Source organism: Sapajus apella, unplaced genomic scaffold (assembly GCF_009761245.1).
Source record: "Sapajus apella isolate SASKATOON/1434 unplaced genomic scaffold, GSC_monkey_1.0 scaffold72, whole genome shotgun sequence".
NCBI classification, from domain to species: domain Eukaryota; kingdom Metazoa; phylum Chordata; class Mammalia; order Primates; family Cebidae; genus Sapajus; species Sapajus apella.
The window spans coordinates 10,477,232-10,496,207 of record NW_022437012.1 but is presented as its reverse complement, the minus strand read 5'-3'; the positions used below and the strand labels follow the sequence as shown (position 1 = coordinate 10,496,207).

Genomic DNA, 18,976 nt, shown 5'->3' with positions numbered 1-18,976 from the left:
TAGGCATCAGAACAATTCACCCTTAAATACTTTAGCATATCTTGAGTTAATTTTTTTATAAGGTGTAAGAAAAAAAAGAAAAAGAAAAAAAATACTGTAGCATGTAATTCCTAAGAACAAGGGCATAATCCTATACAACCATAATACAATTATGACACTCAATAACTTTAACATTGATACTATTTTCTAATATACAGTCCATATTAAAGTCATCCTAACTGTCCCAATAATGTCCTTACTGGCTATTTTGTTTTGATAAAGGATCCAATCAAGAATCATGCATTGCATTTAGCTGCCAGGTCCCATTATCCCCTTAAATCTAAATAGCTTCCAGCCTTTATTTTGCCTATCATGATACTGACCAGTTACTGTTGCAACATATGGCTCACTTTGGAAATGTGTGATTGTTTCCTCATGTTTTGATTTATAGTATGTTAAACATTTTGGCAGGACTGCCACATATGTAATTACATATCCTAATTAATATATTTATTTATAATCAATATACTTCATTATACTTATATATTTAAGTACTAAAACTTAATATAAGTATATAATCAATATACTTATATATTTAAGTGCTAAAACTGCCACTATCTCACTTAAATGACCAAATGTGATTAATAGTCATCATGCAACACATGATGTCAGTTTATTAATCAAATCTGGTCACTTAAGTGAGATAGTGTCACGTTTAGCACTTAACACACTCCAAATTTAAATCAGCATCCTAATAACCTAAGAGTAATATTTCTCTAAGCAGAGGATCCCCTCCACTACTTGGTTTTCTAGCTTTCTCTCTTTTCTTTTTTTTTTTTTTTTTTTTTGAGATGGAGTTTCGCTCTTGTTACCCAGGCTGGAGTGCAATGGCATGATCTTGGCTCACCGCAACCTCTGCCTCCCGGGTTCAGGCAATTCTCCTGCCCCAGCCTCCTGAGTCGCTGGGATTACAGGCACACGCCACCATGCCCAGCTAATTTTTTGTATTTTTGGTAGAGACGGGGTTTCACCATGTTGACCAGGATGGTCTCGATCTCTTGACCTCGTGATCCACCCGCCTCGGCCTCCCACAGTGCTGGGATTAAAGGCTTGAGCCACCACGCCCGGCCCCGCTTTCTCTCTTTTCTAGTGGTATTCACAAACAGCTCCTCAACTTAAGCCCTAATCAGTCAGTCCCCATTCTCCCACTCCCCACAGAGCAGTACAGGAAGTCTTCCATAGCTAGAGACAGTGTTGTTATAGAATAATATATTTAGCATGTCCCATTTAGCTCTGCTGCTCCCAGACCTAGAATATAAGCCAGATTAACCTTGAAAATTAAATCAAATAAAGATTTAGGGGGGAAAATGCAATTCAAAACCCAAAGGGTTTAGACCTTAAGAAGCTCATAGTCAAATGCTGAAACAAGCAGCTACTTGAACCCCATTAAGCTTGGGAGACTGGCAATATTACCATGAGAGGACAAGGAGTAAAAGACAGAACACAGTCAATAAATTCTAACAGACTGAACAAACAAAACAAATCAGTTGTGGCTTTGACATTAGTACACTAAAAATATAATTAGGTATGTTGTTTCTTTGAAATTACAAAGTAATTTATGTATTCACAGCTTTCTTCCAAGCAATTACATCATCGATATTATAGAGAAATGCTTCCATACACCGAATAAAATGATCAAATCTCTACTTTTATCTGGATCTCAGATTAGACTGACAATATCAATGCCAACTCACAATCTTTGATTTGAAGATATCCAGCAGACCTGATAAGTGAGTGTACTGATTTGGCACTTTTCTAAGATGAACCATTTCAAAATCAGTTCGTACACTAGGACCTTGACATTCTCCTACATACATTCTTCGCCATTTCTGGTGAATTTGCACGAAGAGTGGCACCTGACTGCAAGACATGATTAAACGGGAATAGAATACAAGCTCATTAAACATTAAACCTGAACTCCTGAACCCCAAATTTTTCCCAAATTATTTTAATCTCAAGAATTTAAAAGCACTAAACTGGAAACAACAAAAACATAGGTTTATAACAAAAACATTCTTAATTCCTTTTTCTCCTTATACTACTAAACTGAAGAAACTATCATCTAGAGGTACTTTGATTAGTCTGAAAATTGTTTTAGAACAGCTAACTAAAAGTCAGAAAACATGAGAATGAAAACTGTCTTGAATAAAAGTGATTATTTAATATTAGCCTTTCCAAATAAATAATAAAACCTAACTCACAGGTATTAAAGAATGTAAATTAAGCCAATATTGTAGTAAAAGATTTTTCATATCATCTAAAGATAAAGGCGGGCTCCTAAGCACAAGAAGGTTGTGATGTGCCTTACAGAGAAAATAGGTATGTTAAGCTTCGTGCATGCACAAGTTACACTGCTTTTGGCTACAAGTTCAATGTTAGTGACTCAACAATGTATATTAAATAAGCTACCTTTAAACAGAAACACACATAAAAGAAGGTTATGTATTAATTGGTTGACAAAAATGTGACCAGAGGCTCACAGGAACCTAAGTCTGTATCTCACCTAGGAGAAATAGGTCAGGAATTGATAACTCAGTGTTTGTGGCAACTTTGTAACACATAACTACCTTAAATAACAAGAAAGGATTGTACAAATACATCCTCATGTTAATAATGCTACATCAGTAAATATTCTAGCCATTCCTTTTTTTAAAAGGCAAAATTACACACTTAGGATATACCACGGAGTACATCCACTATAATAAATTAATTATTCCCCAGTAGATTTAGAGTTAGCGTATCATAGTCTATTCGCTACGCAAATGAAACACAACTCAACATAACAGAATAGTGATTAAACAAATTTCATTTTCCTAAATACATTCATTTAAGAATAGAGCCTAAAGGTACTGAAAATTAACTTTTAAAGAAGTTATTCCAAATACACATTGAATTATTTCAGTAAGATTATCTTTAGAAATGGCCTTCATTAGCTGGGCGTGATGGCTCATGCTTGTAATTCCAGCACTTTGGGAGGCTGAGATGGGTGGATCACCTGATATCAGGAGTTCAAGACCAGCCTGGCCAACATAGTAAAACCCCATCTCTACTAAAAATACAAAAAATTAGCTAGGTGTGGTAGCACACACCTTTAATTCCAGCTACTCAGAGGCTAAGGCAGGGGAACTGCTTGAGCCCAGAAGGCAGAGGTTGCAGTAAGCCAAGATCGCGCCACTGCACTCCAGACTGAGCAACAGAGCAAGACTGTCTCAAAAAAAAAAAAAAAGAAAAAGAAAAAGAAATGGCCTCCATTTAGGTTTTATTAGTTTTGTCCTTATATACCAAATTCCAGTACAAAAATATGCAGGTATATTGTTAAAAGAAAAATTTTCAACTAAACAGAGTTTAGTTGAGGCCAGGTACAGTAGCTTACACCTGTAATCCTAGCACTCTGGAAGGCTAAGGTAGGCAGATCATCTGAGGTCAGGAATTTCAGACCAGCCTGGCTAACATAGTGAAAACCCAGTCTCTACTGAAAAAAAATGTATATATGCATATATTTATATATATGTACTAAAAATATATATGTACTAAGTTTCTAATTACAATAAAAAAGCTAACTTTTAATAACTGTTTGCTTTCGTAAATTATTAAAAATAGTTTTGTCTAGGTTTTAAAAAATGTCCACTCACGAGCCAGTGTTTCCCAAGGCAATAGAAACAGAACTCAGAAGAAGGTTGCACTTAGATTCACTGAGAACAGCATCACTGTGTGCAGCCGGAGCAATCACCACGAACTCTCGCAGGCCGTACCTTAAAAAAAGAATTACTGCATTAAACAGGGGAAACCTCAGGACACAAAAATCCATTACTTGAAAAACACACAAAAAAATTTCCCTACAGAAAATTTAACAAGTCAGGTTTAAACTACAGGTGTTTCTTTTAATGGCAATCCAACCTACAAAGACCTCAATTTTAAGAAGCACTTCCATCATCCACCTATTAGTTCCCCTCTATTCTTTACAAATTAGAAACAATTTGCAGACATCACAAAGACCATTAAACAAGAGTTTTGCCTTCAAAGTTAAGTTTACAAGATAAAAGAAAGCAATTATGGAAATTTTGCTTTAATGAACTGACAGCACTAAGTCCCCAAATGAAGAAAGTTTGACAGATTCCCTAAACTGCAGGAAAATTATCAGCAATGATGTACAAGTCTTGTCTAAATGTGAGAATACAGCTTACTAAGAATCCTAATTAAGGAATTCTTGTGTTCTTTTACTCAACACATATTAAAAAGGGGTCAAAAAATTATCATAAAACAGCTTAATCTTGCTATGACAGCTACGTTAATTAAAACTTCTCATTCAGTTGCCACATCCTTTAAAGTCACAAATTTGTTGCCAAACTATTAGAAAAACATAGTCAAATTGATGATCTTGTCTACTGAAAATTCCTCTCCTATTCACTCTGTATTTTTATTTAATAATTTTAAATAAAGAAAACTTATGAACGATATTACTCATTTGTCTAAATTATTTTAATCTCTGGTATGTGAAGAGTTATTAATGCTTATTTTTATAAACATTCTTCTCAAGCAATCCCTAAATCAGCAGTAATGATTTAAAAAATAAAGTCTAATTGATAGTATATTATTTGGATGACAAAAATTATTTCATTTCCTCACGCTGCCTCTACCCTCCTAGCCCTAAAAATAAAAATTAGTTATGTAGAGGCAGCATAAAATAATGAAAATAATCCAGAGCTTTAAAAATTAAGCTCTAAAGATCTTTGAAAAATATAGTTTCCTTTTTTCCAAATGTCCCTGAAAGAAAGAAAACAAAACAAGTGAACATCCCCCTGTTCCATCCCCTGTACTAGTGTTAAATTACTGTCAACAGTTTCTTGGTTATTCTTCCAGAAACGGTCCATTTATCCATGTAACCATCTACTCACAAATAAGATTATATATATTTATATACTTCGTAAAGCTTCGTTTCAAAGGACAATCCCCTACTGATCAGTACTTTATTTCCAGTTTCATGCTGCTGCAACAATACTGCAACTGTCTCTTTCTAAAAACATACCTCTATAATAAATTTCTAGTGGTTGCTGGATAAAAGAACATTTGCATTTTAACACTGACAGCTGTTGTCAAACAATCTTCTTACTGTACACACACACACACACACACAGTGCCACTATATACTTGAATAACAACCCAAGCTGAATTGCCACTTATCTGCAATCTACCTTCCATCTATCTCCTAAGCCTTTGTTTCCTCTATCTATTGATAAAATGTCTCCCCCTCATCCACTGTACTGCCATTACTAAATACCCAAATTCTGACAAGTCCTTTAAAGATTTACCTTGCCATGTGTGGTGGCTCACACCTGTAATCCCAGTATCTTGGCAGTCCAAGGCAGGAGGATCACTTGAGCTTAGGAGTTCAAGATCAGCCTAGGCAACATAGTAAGATACCCCTCTACAAAAAATTTTTTAAATTAGCTGGGCATGATGGAGAGTGCCTGTAGTCCCAGCAATGTGTGAGGTTGAGGTGGGGGGATCACTTATTAAATGTACTCTCTTCTTTATGATCTTTAAAATGTCAATTTAAGTCACAACTTTTTTCTCAATTGGTCTACTTGAATCCTAAGACTATTCCTTCATCAAAAGTAAACAAACATTAAGTGGGAGCTTTAAAAAAAAAATAAGTAAAAATCAACAACAACAACAAAAACCAACCAGCTTTTAAAATGGGCAAAGGACTTGGATGGATGTCACTCAAAAGAAAATATACAAATGGCAAATAAGTACATGAAAAAATCCTCAACATCACTAATCTTAGAGGAATGAAAACTGAATTTACTATGACATAACACCTCATACCCATTAGGATGGCTCTTATCAAAGAAACCAACAATAAGTGTTAGCAAGGATGCAGAGAAATCAAAATCCTTGGGCATTGCTGGTAGAAATGTAAAACGTTAAACAGTATGGTGGATTATTTTAAAAAATGAACACAAACTAACCATCTGATCCAGCAAAACACTGATTATAAATCCAAAAGAAATGAAAACAGAGATTCAAATAGGTATTTGTGCACCCATGTTCATAGCAGAATTATTCACAGTAACCAAAAGGTAGAAGCAATCTAAATGCCCATCTACAAATGAATGGATAAATGTGGTATATACATACAAATATTATTTACCTTTTTTTTAGGGTTTTTTTTAATATTATTTACCTTTAAAAACAAATAAATTCTGATACATATTGCAACACAGCTGAACTTAGAAGACATTATGCTAAGTGAAATAAAAGCCAGTAAAAAAAGGGCAAATGTTACATTGATTTTACTTATATGAGGTACTAAAAGAATGAAAGTCATAAAGAGAGAAAGTAATACTGGTTCCAGTGGCTAAGAGGGAGAGGAGAGAAGTCGTTGTTTAATGGTTACAGGGTTTCAGTATGGGATGATAAAGTTCTGGAGAAGGATAGTGGTGACTGTTGCACAAAAATGTGAATATACTCAATACCACTGAACTGTACACTTAGAAATGGTTAAAATGGCAAATTTTGTTATGGGTGTTTCACCACAATAAAAAAAATTAAACATAAAAAATGAGAAAAAACTAATATACATTTTACAGAATAAGAAATATAAATGGTTAATAAGTCTATAAAAAGATGCTCAATCTCACTATTAGAAAAATAAATATTAAAACAAGATATCACTGTTACTCTACTGGCAAAAAACATAAAATACTGATAGACTCCAGTGTTCACAAGAGTGCTAGAATATGCCACAGGTGGTGATATAAACTTTAAAAGAAGTTTTAGGCTGAGGTGGGAGGATCACTTGAGGTCAGAAGTTCTAGACCAGCCTGGGAAACATAGTGAGACCCCCATCTCTACAAAAAATTTAAAAATTAGCTTGGCATGGTGGTATGCATCTGTACTCCTAGCTACTCAGGTAGCTGAGGTTGGAGGATAACTGGAGCCCAGAAGTCAATGCTGCAGGGAGTCATGATCACACCACTGTACTCCAGCCTGGTGACAGAGGGAGGCCCTGTCTCTTAATAAAAAAAATTTTTTTTTAATTTTGGAGAGCAAAAGGGCAGAGTATATCAATATTTAAAATTGACAAAACTCTTATTATATATCTCAAAATCTATGCTACAAAACCATTCTTACAAATGCAAATAGATGTATGTACAATATAAACAACCTAACTATTCTTCAATAGAGGAGTGGCAAAATAATTACAGTTACCACCACCAATACCACCACGCACACACATACATAATAAAGAGATATTCTATATTCATGAATAGGAAGACAGTATTATCAAGATATCAGTTCTTTCCAACTTCATCTACAGATTCAATGCAATCCCAATCAAAATTTCAGCAAGTTATTGTAAGAATATCCACAAACTGGTTCTAAAGTTTATAAGCAGAAGCCAAAAAAAAAAAAAAAAAAAAAAAAAAAACCTCAAAATAATAATAAAATACTGAAGAAGAAAGTTGGAGAACTAACATTATCAAACTTCAAGCACTACTATAAAGCTACAGAAATCAATACAGTGTGGTATTGGCAAATAGAACAGACTAATAGAGATCAATGAAACAGAATAGAGAGCCCAGAAATAGACACACATAAATATTATCAACTAATCTCTGAAAAGGAGCAGAGGCAGTACAATGGAGATAGTCTTTTCGACAAATGGTGCTGGAACAACTGGACATCCACATGCAAAAAGGTAAATCTAGACAGACTTTACATCCTCCACAAACACTAACTTAAAATGGATTACAGACCTAAATATAAAATGCAAAGTTACAAAACTCCTAGAACACAGAATAAAATCTAGATAACTTTGGGTTTGTTGATGACCTTTTAGATGCAATACCAAAGGCACAATCCATGGAAAGAACAAATTAATACGCTGGACTTCATTAAAATTAAAAATTTCTGCTCTGTAAATGACACTGGCAAGAGGATGAAAGATACAACCATAGTCTGGGAGAAAATATTTGCAAAAGGTATTTCAGATAGAGAACTGTTATCCAAAATCTACAAAGAACTCTTAAAACTCAATAATAAGAACATAATCCAACTTAAAAAAAAAAAAATGCCAAAAGACTTCAACCAGACACCTCACCCAAGAAGATATAAAGATAGCAAACAAGTGTATGCAAAGATGTTCCATCACATGTAAATCAGGGAAGTGAAATTAAAACAACAGTGAGAGACCACTACATACCTATTAGGGCGAGTTTCATTAACAAATCTTTATATTTCCTAAAATTTCTAGCCCAGTAACTTAAATTTATTAGATCAAATGTATCAACTCAAATGAAAATGTCACAAATGTACTTCTTAATAACTGTTTCATCTGAATAATAGATTGCATATGTATACTAAATACTACATTTAAATATAAATGTGTCCTAGCATCCCATCCTCCAAATGACAAACCTAGGACAATCAATCATTTTTGTTCATTTTGTTTTAAGATGCGTTTTTATTTCCTCATCCAATAAAGACCAAAAGTACCACAACAAAAATTTAACCAATATTTGATATATTTGTTGTTACTCTAACATAGGCAAATCATAAAACCATGCCACTTACCTTGAATGCTACCATTCTACAACTCTCACATGTATTACCTTAGAAAGAGATTAAGGACCCCTTCAAAAAAAGTGGCATAAAAGTATATGCATAAAACACTGTATCACCAAAAAATGGTGGTTCTAAACAATGAAAAAACAATTCCTTAGACGTAAATACCTACCAATTACAAAAATACCTGGGAAATTGGAAGTTTTCAATCAACAACTCCTTTTTTTGAACTTATTTTTAGTTTTTTTTAGATATTATAATACACATCTTTAATTTATAATCTACTCAGGTTAATTCTAGTAAAATCTAGCAATGTTATACAATGTAACTCCATTCCCTCCCTCTCTTCCTTTGTACAATATTGTCATATATATTACATATTACATATGTTATAAACCTAACAACACATTGCTGTAATTATTGCTTAAACAATCTTACACTGTTTTTAAATTACGAGAATATATTTATTGTATTTACTAGAGTATTTCCAATGTTATTCATTCCTTCCTATGGATTCAAGTTACCCTCTATTTCTTTATTACTTGTAAGGCAAGGATGAATTCTGTCAATTTTTCTGTCAATATCATTATTTAACCTTTATTTTTGAAATACAGTTTCACTGGATATAGAATTCTTGGTCAATAGTGGGTTTGTTTTTTGTTTTTTTATTTTTGTTTTCCTTTCAGAACTTTTTTTTTTTTGAGACAGTGTCTCACTCTGCTGCTCAGGCTAGAGTGCAGTGGTGCAATCTCAGCTCATTGCAACTTCTGCCTCCCAGTTTCAAGCAATTCTCTTACCTCAGCCTCCTGAGTAGCTGCGACTACAGGCGAAGCTGTCACACCCAGCTAATTTTTTGTTTTTTGGTTTTTTTTTTTTAGTAGAGACAGGGTTTCACCATGTTGCCTAAGCTGGTCACAAACTCCTGAGCTCAGGCAATCCAACCGTCTCAGCCTCCCAAAGTGCTGGGATTACAGGTGTGAGCTCCTTTCTGAACTTTGAATGTGTCACTGCACTGCCCTCTGGCCTCCACTGTTTCTGATGAGAAGTCAACCAAGAGTATTGTTCTCTTGTACACGACAAGTCATTTTTCTCTTGTTGCCTACAAGATTTTCTTCCCATCTAAGGGATTCAGCAGGTTGTCCATACTATGTCTAGTATGGGTGGTTCTCTTTTGTGTTTATCTTACTTAAGGTTCACTAAGGCTGCTGGTTCTGAGTGTTTTTAATCAAATTTGGAAAACTCTCAGCTATTATTTTTTCAAATTTGTTTTTCTACCACTTTCTTTCTCTTCACCTGTCCCATTACATGCATGTTTTGGAACACTTGACACTGACCCACAGATCTCAGAGGTTCTATTCTTTTATTTTCCAAACGTTTTTCTCTGTTCTTTGGACTGGACAATTTCTGTTAATTTTTCAAATCTATCAACTCTTCTATCATCTCAGATCTGCTTTTGAGCCAATGTGAAGAAATTTCATTTCAATTATACTTTTCAACTCTGGAGTTTCCATTTGTTTGTTTGTTTGCTTGTTTGAGATGGAGTTTTGCTCTGTTGGCCAAGCTGGAGTACAACACTATCTTAGCTTACTGCAGCCTCCACCTCCTAGGTTCAAGCAATTCTCCTACCTCAGCCTCCGCGGGAGCTGTTTTATGGGCACATACCACCAGGCCTGGCTAATTTTTTTTTTCTTTTTTTTTTTTTTAGTAGAGACGGGGTGTTACCATGTTGCCCAGGCTGGTCTCGAACTCCTGACCTCAAGTGATCTGCCCACCTCAGCCTCCCAAAGTGGTGGGATTACAGGCACGAGCCACCACACACTTGGCCGCCATTTGGTTATTATAGTTTCTCTTTATTGAGACTACTATGTAACTCATTGTTAGGATTTAATTCTTTGAAAACCCTTTCCTTCAATTTTCTTAACATACTTGTAATAAATGTTTTGATGTTATTGCTAAATCTAATATCTAGGCCCATTAAGAGTCCATTTCTACTATTTTTTCCCCTTGTACGGGTCACACTTCCTGTTTCATTGTACATCTAGTAATTTGTGGTTGACAACCATACATTTTGATAATATATTATAGCAAAACCAGATTCTGTTGAACTTTTCTGAGGGTTGTTAGCTTTTCCAATTTGTTTGCATTTAGTAACTTGCCTGGACTTACATTGAGGAAACTCCCTTCTCAACAGAGTGCAGCCTCTGATATCTCTATTCCATTGCTTTATTCTTATTTTTAATATTTCAGCCTGGCTCTCTAGGGGCTACATCTTGTCTGTATAGTTTCTGGGTAAACCAATAATTTGGGCACAGATCATGCCAAAGCACCTAAGCCTAGAAGGTTTTCCTTTCACTTTCTGCTAAATGTGTGTAGATTGGGGAATGCATTCAAAATTGCAACCAGCACTCAAGTTTGGGCTCTGCTCAGTCTCTCCTGGATATATGTAGTTTTTCTGTCATCTAGGGATGTGTAGAGAGATGGTATCTCAGTCTTTCTATGGCTCTAATACAAGATCTCCCTGTTAAATTTCTGACTAATCCATCACTTGCCTTGAACTGGGAATGCGACCTTGGTCTAACAAAGGTACAGGTTTTACCCATCTGTTCCCAGCCAAATCCATTCCTTTTGATTGGCAAAGGCAAAAGTTTTTGTGCCTTCCCTCTCCCCCAGTAAAGAATTAAATATGCTCATCTGGCAACAGAGGTGGTATTTTCACAGCCAATCTAGAAAGCTCAGTTATCACCAACATAGGTTAGGGAGAAGAAGGGAGGTGATAGAAACAACTACAGGAAGAGGGGCCAGAAATGGTTGTTTTTTGAAAGTTCTGTCCAGTTTAATGCCTTTTTTAAAAAATTCCTCTTTAGTAAAGAGGAATCACTAACCATTTCACACTGCCATTACCAGAAGTCCTCTTAACATTCACTTTTGGAAGAATGAGAATATTTTACAGGTCCTTAGGGCTAGTCTAAAATGCTGATTTCTCAAAACTGTCAGGTTTTGCAAAATCAGCATTTTAGAATAGCCCTAAGGACCTTTACATGTATCTCTATTGACAGCAAAAAAATACATTAAAAATCACAAAAATGAGGCTGGGTACAGTGGCTCACACCTGTAATCCTAGCACTTTGGGAGGCTGAGGTGGGCAGACTGCCTGAGCTCAGGAGTTCAAAACCAGCCTGGGCAACATGGTGAAACCACCTCTCTATTAAAATATTAAAAATTAGCTGGACATGGTGGCATGCGCCTGTCGTCCCAGCTACTCGGGAGGATGAAGCAGGTGAATTGCTTGAACTCGGGAGGCAGAGGTTGCAGTGAGCCCAGATAGTGGCACTGCACTCCAGCCTGAAGGACACAGTAAGACTCGGTCTTCAAAAAAAAAAAAAAAAATCACAAAAATAAATATTTCTTAAAAGCTGTAATAATTATTCAATAATTCACAAGATTATTTGCAGACTGTTCCTTTGTGGTGACCAATAAATCATGACTGAAGCTGAAGGCCCAAAGACAATGCTCGACAAAGGCAGAGCCATGGGGACAAAATATATCTTCCCTTAAACCTAGCTGTCTTTTCAGTGTATTTTTCCACTCTCAATAGCGCCTCTCCAGGTGTCTACAGCTTTCACTCTCTTACTTTGTGTATTAGTTCATATTGCTGCTGTAAGAAATTACTACAAGTTTGGTGACTTAAAATAACACATGTTGATCATCCTATAGTTCTGCAGGTCAGAAGTCTGACACAGGTCTCACAAGGCTAAATTCAAGGTGTCAGCAAAGCTGTGTTCCTTTAGGAGGCTCCAGCTGAGAATCTATTCCTGGTCTTTTCCAGTTTCCAGAGGCTTACCCTCATTACTTGGCTTTTGGCCCTCTTCCTCTATCTTCAAAACCTACATCACTGGGACCAGTTCTTCTCACAGCAATATGACCCTAACTCTCCTCTGTCTCCCTGTTCCAATTTTAAGAACTCTTGGGATTACACTGGGACCACCCAGATAATCCAGGATAAATCTCCCTAACTTAAAGTCAACTGCTAAGCAATGTTAATTCCATCTGCTCCCTTAATCCATCTTGCCACATAACTTATATTCACAGGTTCTAAGATTTAGGACGTGGGCGATCTCTGGGGACTAGCTGGGTCCATTATCTTGCCTACCACACCTTCCTATTAAAAACTCTGCTTATGAATTTACATTTGCACATAAATGTTGGCTACAGTTAAAGTCTATGTCATTTCCAGGGTTATTTATATCATGAAAAATAACAATCAAGATAATAAATCTGTAACGATGGTTTAGGGAAACACCCACAAGAAGGCATTTAAAGAAAAAAAAAAAGAAAAGTGTTTAAAGGATAAGTATATTAGAAGGCTGCAAGACACATCCGGCAAATCACATCATTAAGATCAATTACACTGCCAAGAACATAAAATTGATCATGCTCACATATCTTTTAAAGTCCATTTTTATAAAACACCCTTTACAAAGTTAAATAGGCTTGGAGCTAATCTGGGAGGTGTTTGATATGAAAACTGAAACTAGAAGATCTCAAAATAGATACAGATCGCAGACAAACTCAAAACTACCAAAATTGAGCATTGAACATAAATGCCAAAAATCTATTTTCTAGAATTTGATTTGGAAATGTAAGTAAATCATATATTAATTTTAAATTACTCTGACAGGGTCAACCTATACTAATTGTATGTTTATGGTATACTTGAATATAAATAAGTAAATGCCTATATTGCAAAATCATTTTCAGATTTCCACCATCATTGCTTTAATTCTGGTTTAACTTTTTCTAATTTAAATTTAAATAACTGTATAGGTGAAAACTTCTATGCATGTTACTCTTCAGTATCTCTGACACATTACAAGTAATTTGTATCCTTGAAATTTTTGAGAAATTCACTTAGTTACAACAAAAATTCTATGAATAAAGCAGAAGTAGGGGAATATTATGAAATCCTCTTAAGATATCCAGTTCACATTAGTCTTAAAATATCTACATACCAAAGTCCTTTTCATCCTTCCCCATTCCCAACTCTCTGCTGCCATACCCAACCTTACCAAACTACCTGCAAGTTTCAAAAGTTCATTTAAACATCATCACCTCTACTAATGCTTTCATTCTGCTTCAAGTATCTTTTTACCTATTAGTTAAGCTTATTCACCTGGCTTATTCTCACTTGTCTTTCAGGGTTCAGGTGAGGTATCACCTTGTCTGGAAACATTTTTCTGACTTAATCTGCCTGAATTACAAGTACCTCCTATGAGTTTGCATCAAACCTTGTGTTCTGCCCTCTATGAGAGCATTTATCACAAAATATTATTGTTGTCTACTCCCTTTATACTAATCCCAAAGATTACTAAGGCAGGAACCATGTTTTATCCTTGATATTTCCATATCTGGATCACAGTAAATGTTTAAAAATAACATTTGTTGAATAAAAGAAAATACACATACTTTTAATATGCCTAATTTTTAAACAGTTCTCAAAAGCTTTGTTGCTGGCTTTCTAAACTTTAAGAAAGATCAAGTAAGACAAAACTGAAAGTGACGTCCAACCATATACATGACTTCCAACCACATGACAGGACTTCCAACCAGCTGACATGACACAGGCCCTCCTTGCCCCAAAACACAAAGAAATACCTCATCAAATATGAAAATTTTGTAAAATACACAGCTGAATTTGAAAGAATAAAAAGGAGTTTCCTGGATAACAGAAACAAACAGTATACTGAAAGGCAAAAGTGAGCACAGAAGGTGACTGAAAAATACTAGGGGAAGATCAGGTCTGGCTATAGGCCCTAACGGCTGAGCAGTGGGAGCTGGGATTTTACAGGGTAAGCCTTTTACTGTTAAAAGTCTGTTAGTTTGACTTATAAAAATGTTTGCAAAGCTCAGTATGCTGGGCTAGACTGGAAAGAACAAGAATGATAAAAGTCTGTTTATATCTGACAATACCATGAATTTAGCCTAGCAGTCGTATGTGAATTATGTAACTCTGAGGTGATGAGGTATACCCAGGCAGGGAAAGTGGTCTCTGGCATGTATCCAGATTAGGCTATGTCCAAGAATGTCCCAGTCTCATAATAAATATAAATAAGGCTAGGCCCAGAAACTCGGCTTCCCGGAGCACAATATTACTCAGATATTATCATCCACAACTGTGCCTCTGCTTATGAGGCCCTGGGACTTGGAAGCTAGCTGCATATCTTTCTGATAAGGTTACCAATTTCTCTGCTATATAACCTAAACACACACGCTTCCTTCTATATCCTTTAGATTTAGGTTTATTCCATCAATCCAAATCACTATCACTATGGAGGTTGTAATGTTTTGAATGATTTCTCAGGGATATGGGTATACATGAGGCAAGGAACTGGAACTGAGACCTCTGCTTAAATCCTAGACCCTAGAAGGAATTGACAACTCCATAAAATGAGAATGCCAGGCCCAGAAAGTTTCAAAGGCAAATTCTATTAAACAGTTAAAAAAGAAAAAAATCAATTTTACATACTCTCTCAAAGAAAATAAAGAGAACAAAATACTTAAATACTTTCTGACTCACACTATGAGGCCAACATTACTCTGATACCAAAATCAAAGCATGAGAAAAGAAAACTACAGACCAACATCCCTTCTGAACAGAGACACTTAAGTCCTCAACAAACTATTAGCATATCAAATATGGCAATACACACACATACACACACACACACACACACACACACACACACAGAAATACAAATTACACCACAAAGTAGTGGAGTTTATCTTGAGAATGCAAAGCTGGTTATGTATCCAAAAATCAATCAATGCAATCAACATATTAAAAATCTAAAGGAAAAAAAATAATCATATCAATTTAAACAGAAAAAGCATTTGACAAAATTCAACATCAATTCGTAATAAAAAACTCTTAGCAAAGCAGAAACAAAAGGGAACTTTCTCAACCTGATAAAGAGCATCTATGATAAAACCTACAGCTAACATTATACTTAATGGTAAAAGACTAACTGCTTTCCCCCTGAGATGAGCAAATCCTATTCAATATTTTACTGGAAACTCTAGCCAGTTTAAAAAAAAAAAATGACTAGATTGCTTGATGGTATGTTGCAATACGTATTTTTAAAAAAGAACAGAGATTAGAAAGGAAATAAAACTATCCATATTCAGAGACAATGATTATATATACAGAAAATCCCAAAGAAATGACAACTCCTAGAAAGGAGTTAACCTAGTAATTGAGGTTAGCAAGGTTACAGGACACAAAGTCAACTCCTCAACATCAGCCATATTCCTACATACTAGTAATGAACAACTGGAAATGAAAAAAATTAAAAATATCATTATAATAGCTCCTTTATAAAAAAGCAGCAAGTAGAAACATAATATAACATTTATAGGATCTTCATGCTGAAAACTGTAAAACACTGCTGAAAGAAATCAGGCAAGATCTAAATATCAAAATGGATATACTGAGATTAGGGGTTTTTGGAAATAATACTACAGGTGACCGCCACCCCTTTTGCCAACCAGGTAATGGATCTGCTACCACCATCCCCAGCATCCATGAACAGCTGCTTTCACCCTCAGATTTTGAATAATTCCAAAATAAAATAATTTTTTAATAGGAGAAAGATTTGTGCCTAGAGCAAAAAGTCCTCAGATATGGCACCAAAAGCACAACCCATAAAATTAAAAATTGATAAAATTGAACTTCACTCAATTTTAAAACTTTTGTTCTAAAAAAGACATCGTAAGAGAAATGAAAAGGTAAGTTATAGTCTTAACTGTTACAAACAACCCAATTAAACTATGTGCAAAAGACTTGGACACTGTAATATAGAGAAAATATAAATGGGCAAATAAACACATGAAAGATATCAAAATTAAAATTAGGATCAGAGGCTGCGCGTGGTGGCTCATGCCTATAATCCCAGCACTTTGGGAGGCCAGGCAGGTGGATCACAAAGTCAGGAGTTCGAGACCAGCCTAGCCAAGATGGTAAAACCCCAGCTCTACTAAAAAGACAAAAATTAGCCAGGCACGGTGGTAGGTGCCTATAATCCCAGCTACTTGGAAGGCTGAGGAAAAAGAATCGCTTGAACCCAGGAGGCAGAGGTTGCAGTGGGCCAAGATCTAGCCACTGCACTCTAGCCTGGGAGACGGAGCAAGACTCTTGTCCCCCCCCCAAAAAAAAAAAAAATACATATTAGGATGAAATACCACTATGTACCTACTAGGAATGGCTAAAAAAAAAAAAAAATACTGACAATACCAAGTGCTGGTAAGGATGTAGAAACTGGAACTTTCATACATTGTTGGTGGGAATGCAAAATGGTACAGCTACTCTAGAAATGTTTTGCAGTTTCCTATAAACACACACTTACCACAAGACTTAGCAGTCCCACTCTAGGTATCTACCCAAGTGAACTGAAAATGCATTTTCACACAAAAATCTGTATACAAATATTTACAGTATAGCTCTGTTTAAATATTCCAAAGCCTAGAACAATCCTAATATCCCTGAACAAATGAATGAGTAAACAGTGTGATATATCCTTACAATAAAATACTACTCAGCAAGAAAAAGGAACAAACTATTGATAAGCAGAATCACCTCAAAGGATTTCAAAGGCACCATGCTGAGTTGTAAAAGCCAGTCACAAATGGTTATATACAGTAATTCTATTTATATATAGAATTCTATTTATATACAGTAGACTCCTATTTATATGACACTCTCAAAAGGACAGAACTATAGTGACATAGAAAGATCAGAGATTCCAGGAATTATAAGTGGGGAGTGTGGCCAAGTACAGTGGCTCACACCTATAATCCTAGCACTTTGGGACACTGAAGGAGGAGGATCATTTGAGGCCAAAAGTTTAAGACCAGCCCAGGCAACATAGCAAGATGCTGTCTCTACAAAAAAATTTAAAAACTACTTAGCCAAGCATGGTGGTGTGCACCTGTAATCCTCTCTACTCAAGAGACTGAGGCAGAAGGATCACTTGAATCCAGGAGTGATTGCACCACGGCAATCACTTCCGACCTGGGTGACAGACCTGTCTCTTAAAGGAGAAAAAAAAAAAAAAAAAAAAAAAAAAACAGTGGAAGAGTGTGCCTATGCCTAAGAGACAAAAGGGACAACAAGGGGTTTTTGGTGACAGGGGCAAAGGGGTGTTACGGAACTGTTCTATCTCCTGATTTTAGTACTAGTAAAAAACTACCCAGTGTTGAAGTTCAGAGAACTGCTCACCTCCACAAAAAAGTCCATTTTACTATATGTTAATATAAAAAATGTTTTTAAAAGTAAATAGAAACAGAAAAAGAAAAAAACAAGTAAATGGAAAGGTTACAAAAAAACACCCTACTAACAAGTTATTTATATTAATATACAGAAAGGTTTCATTACTTCATTTAGTATTTTGACCACGGACTATGTGTCAGTTTGAGGAAATACATATCAAAAGGCCAAAATCATGTAATAGCATTTAGATTTTGATAAACATACTAAAAGCCATTATTTTATTTGATACTCACAACTACTTGAAAGTGCATATTATTTATTATTCTTACTTTACCAGTGTAGAAACAAACTACAAGAAATTAAGTAACTTGCCCAAAGTTGTAGAAATACTAAGTGACTGGGCTAGGAATTAAACCTAATTCAGTATGTAGCCAAACAGTAAGTGTTAAATTAATGTTGAATGAATGAATGCATACAAAGCTCATGCTCTGATACTATGCTGCCTTCTGATAAATTTAGTCATGTTAAATGTACATATTCATATTTTAAAAGGCCAGAATAGAATGTGGAAGGGTTAAATTACATTAATACATGTAATTATTAAATTTTTTTAGTTGTTTAAGTTGCTTAAGTGCACAATTTTTAAAAGGTCATACTAAAGAACTAAAACAGATTTACAAGAAAAAAACTAACAAGCCCATTCAAAAGTGGGCAAAGGATATGAACAGACACTTTACAAAAGAAGACATACGTGAGGCCAACAAACATATGAAAAAATGCTCATCATCACTGGTCATTAGAGAAATGAAAATCAAAACTACATTGAGATACCATCTCACGCCAGTTAGAATGGCGATCATTAAAAAATCTGGAGACAACAGATGCTGGAGAGGATGTGGAGAAATAGGAACACTTTTACACTGTTGGTGGGAGTGTAAATTAGTTCAACCATTGTGGAAGACAGTGTGGCGATTCCTCAAGGACATAGAAATAGAAATTCCATTTGACCCAGCAATCCCGTTACTGGGTATATATCCAAAGGATTACAAATCGTTCTACTATAAGGACACGTGCACACGAATGTTCATTGCAGCACTGTTTACA

At 35.3% G+C, this 18,976-nt stretch overlaps 1 protein-coding gene across 3 annotated transcripts in view; it reads right to left on the bottom strand.

The window, feature by feature from the left end:
- RAB3GAP1 (RAB3 GTPase activating protein catalytic subunit 1) overlaps nt 1-18,976 on the bottom strand; it is a 102,071-nt gene that overhangs the window by 45,939 nt on the left and 37,156 nt on the right. For all 3 annotated transcript variants that reach the window (XM_032250687.1, XM_032250688.1, XM_032250689.1), the window contains exons 6-7: nt 3,672-3,791; nt 1,734-1,899 (exon numbers count right to left, since the gene is read on the bottom strand). In XM_032250687.1, the coding sequence (XP_032106578.1) occupies nt 1,734-1,899; nt 3,672-3,791 (286 nt within the window). The remainder of the gene's footprint in view (nt 1-1,733; nt 1,900-3,671; nt 3,792-18,976) is intronic.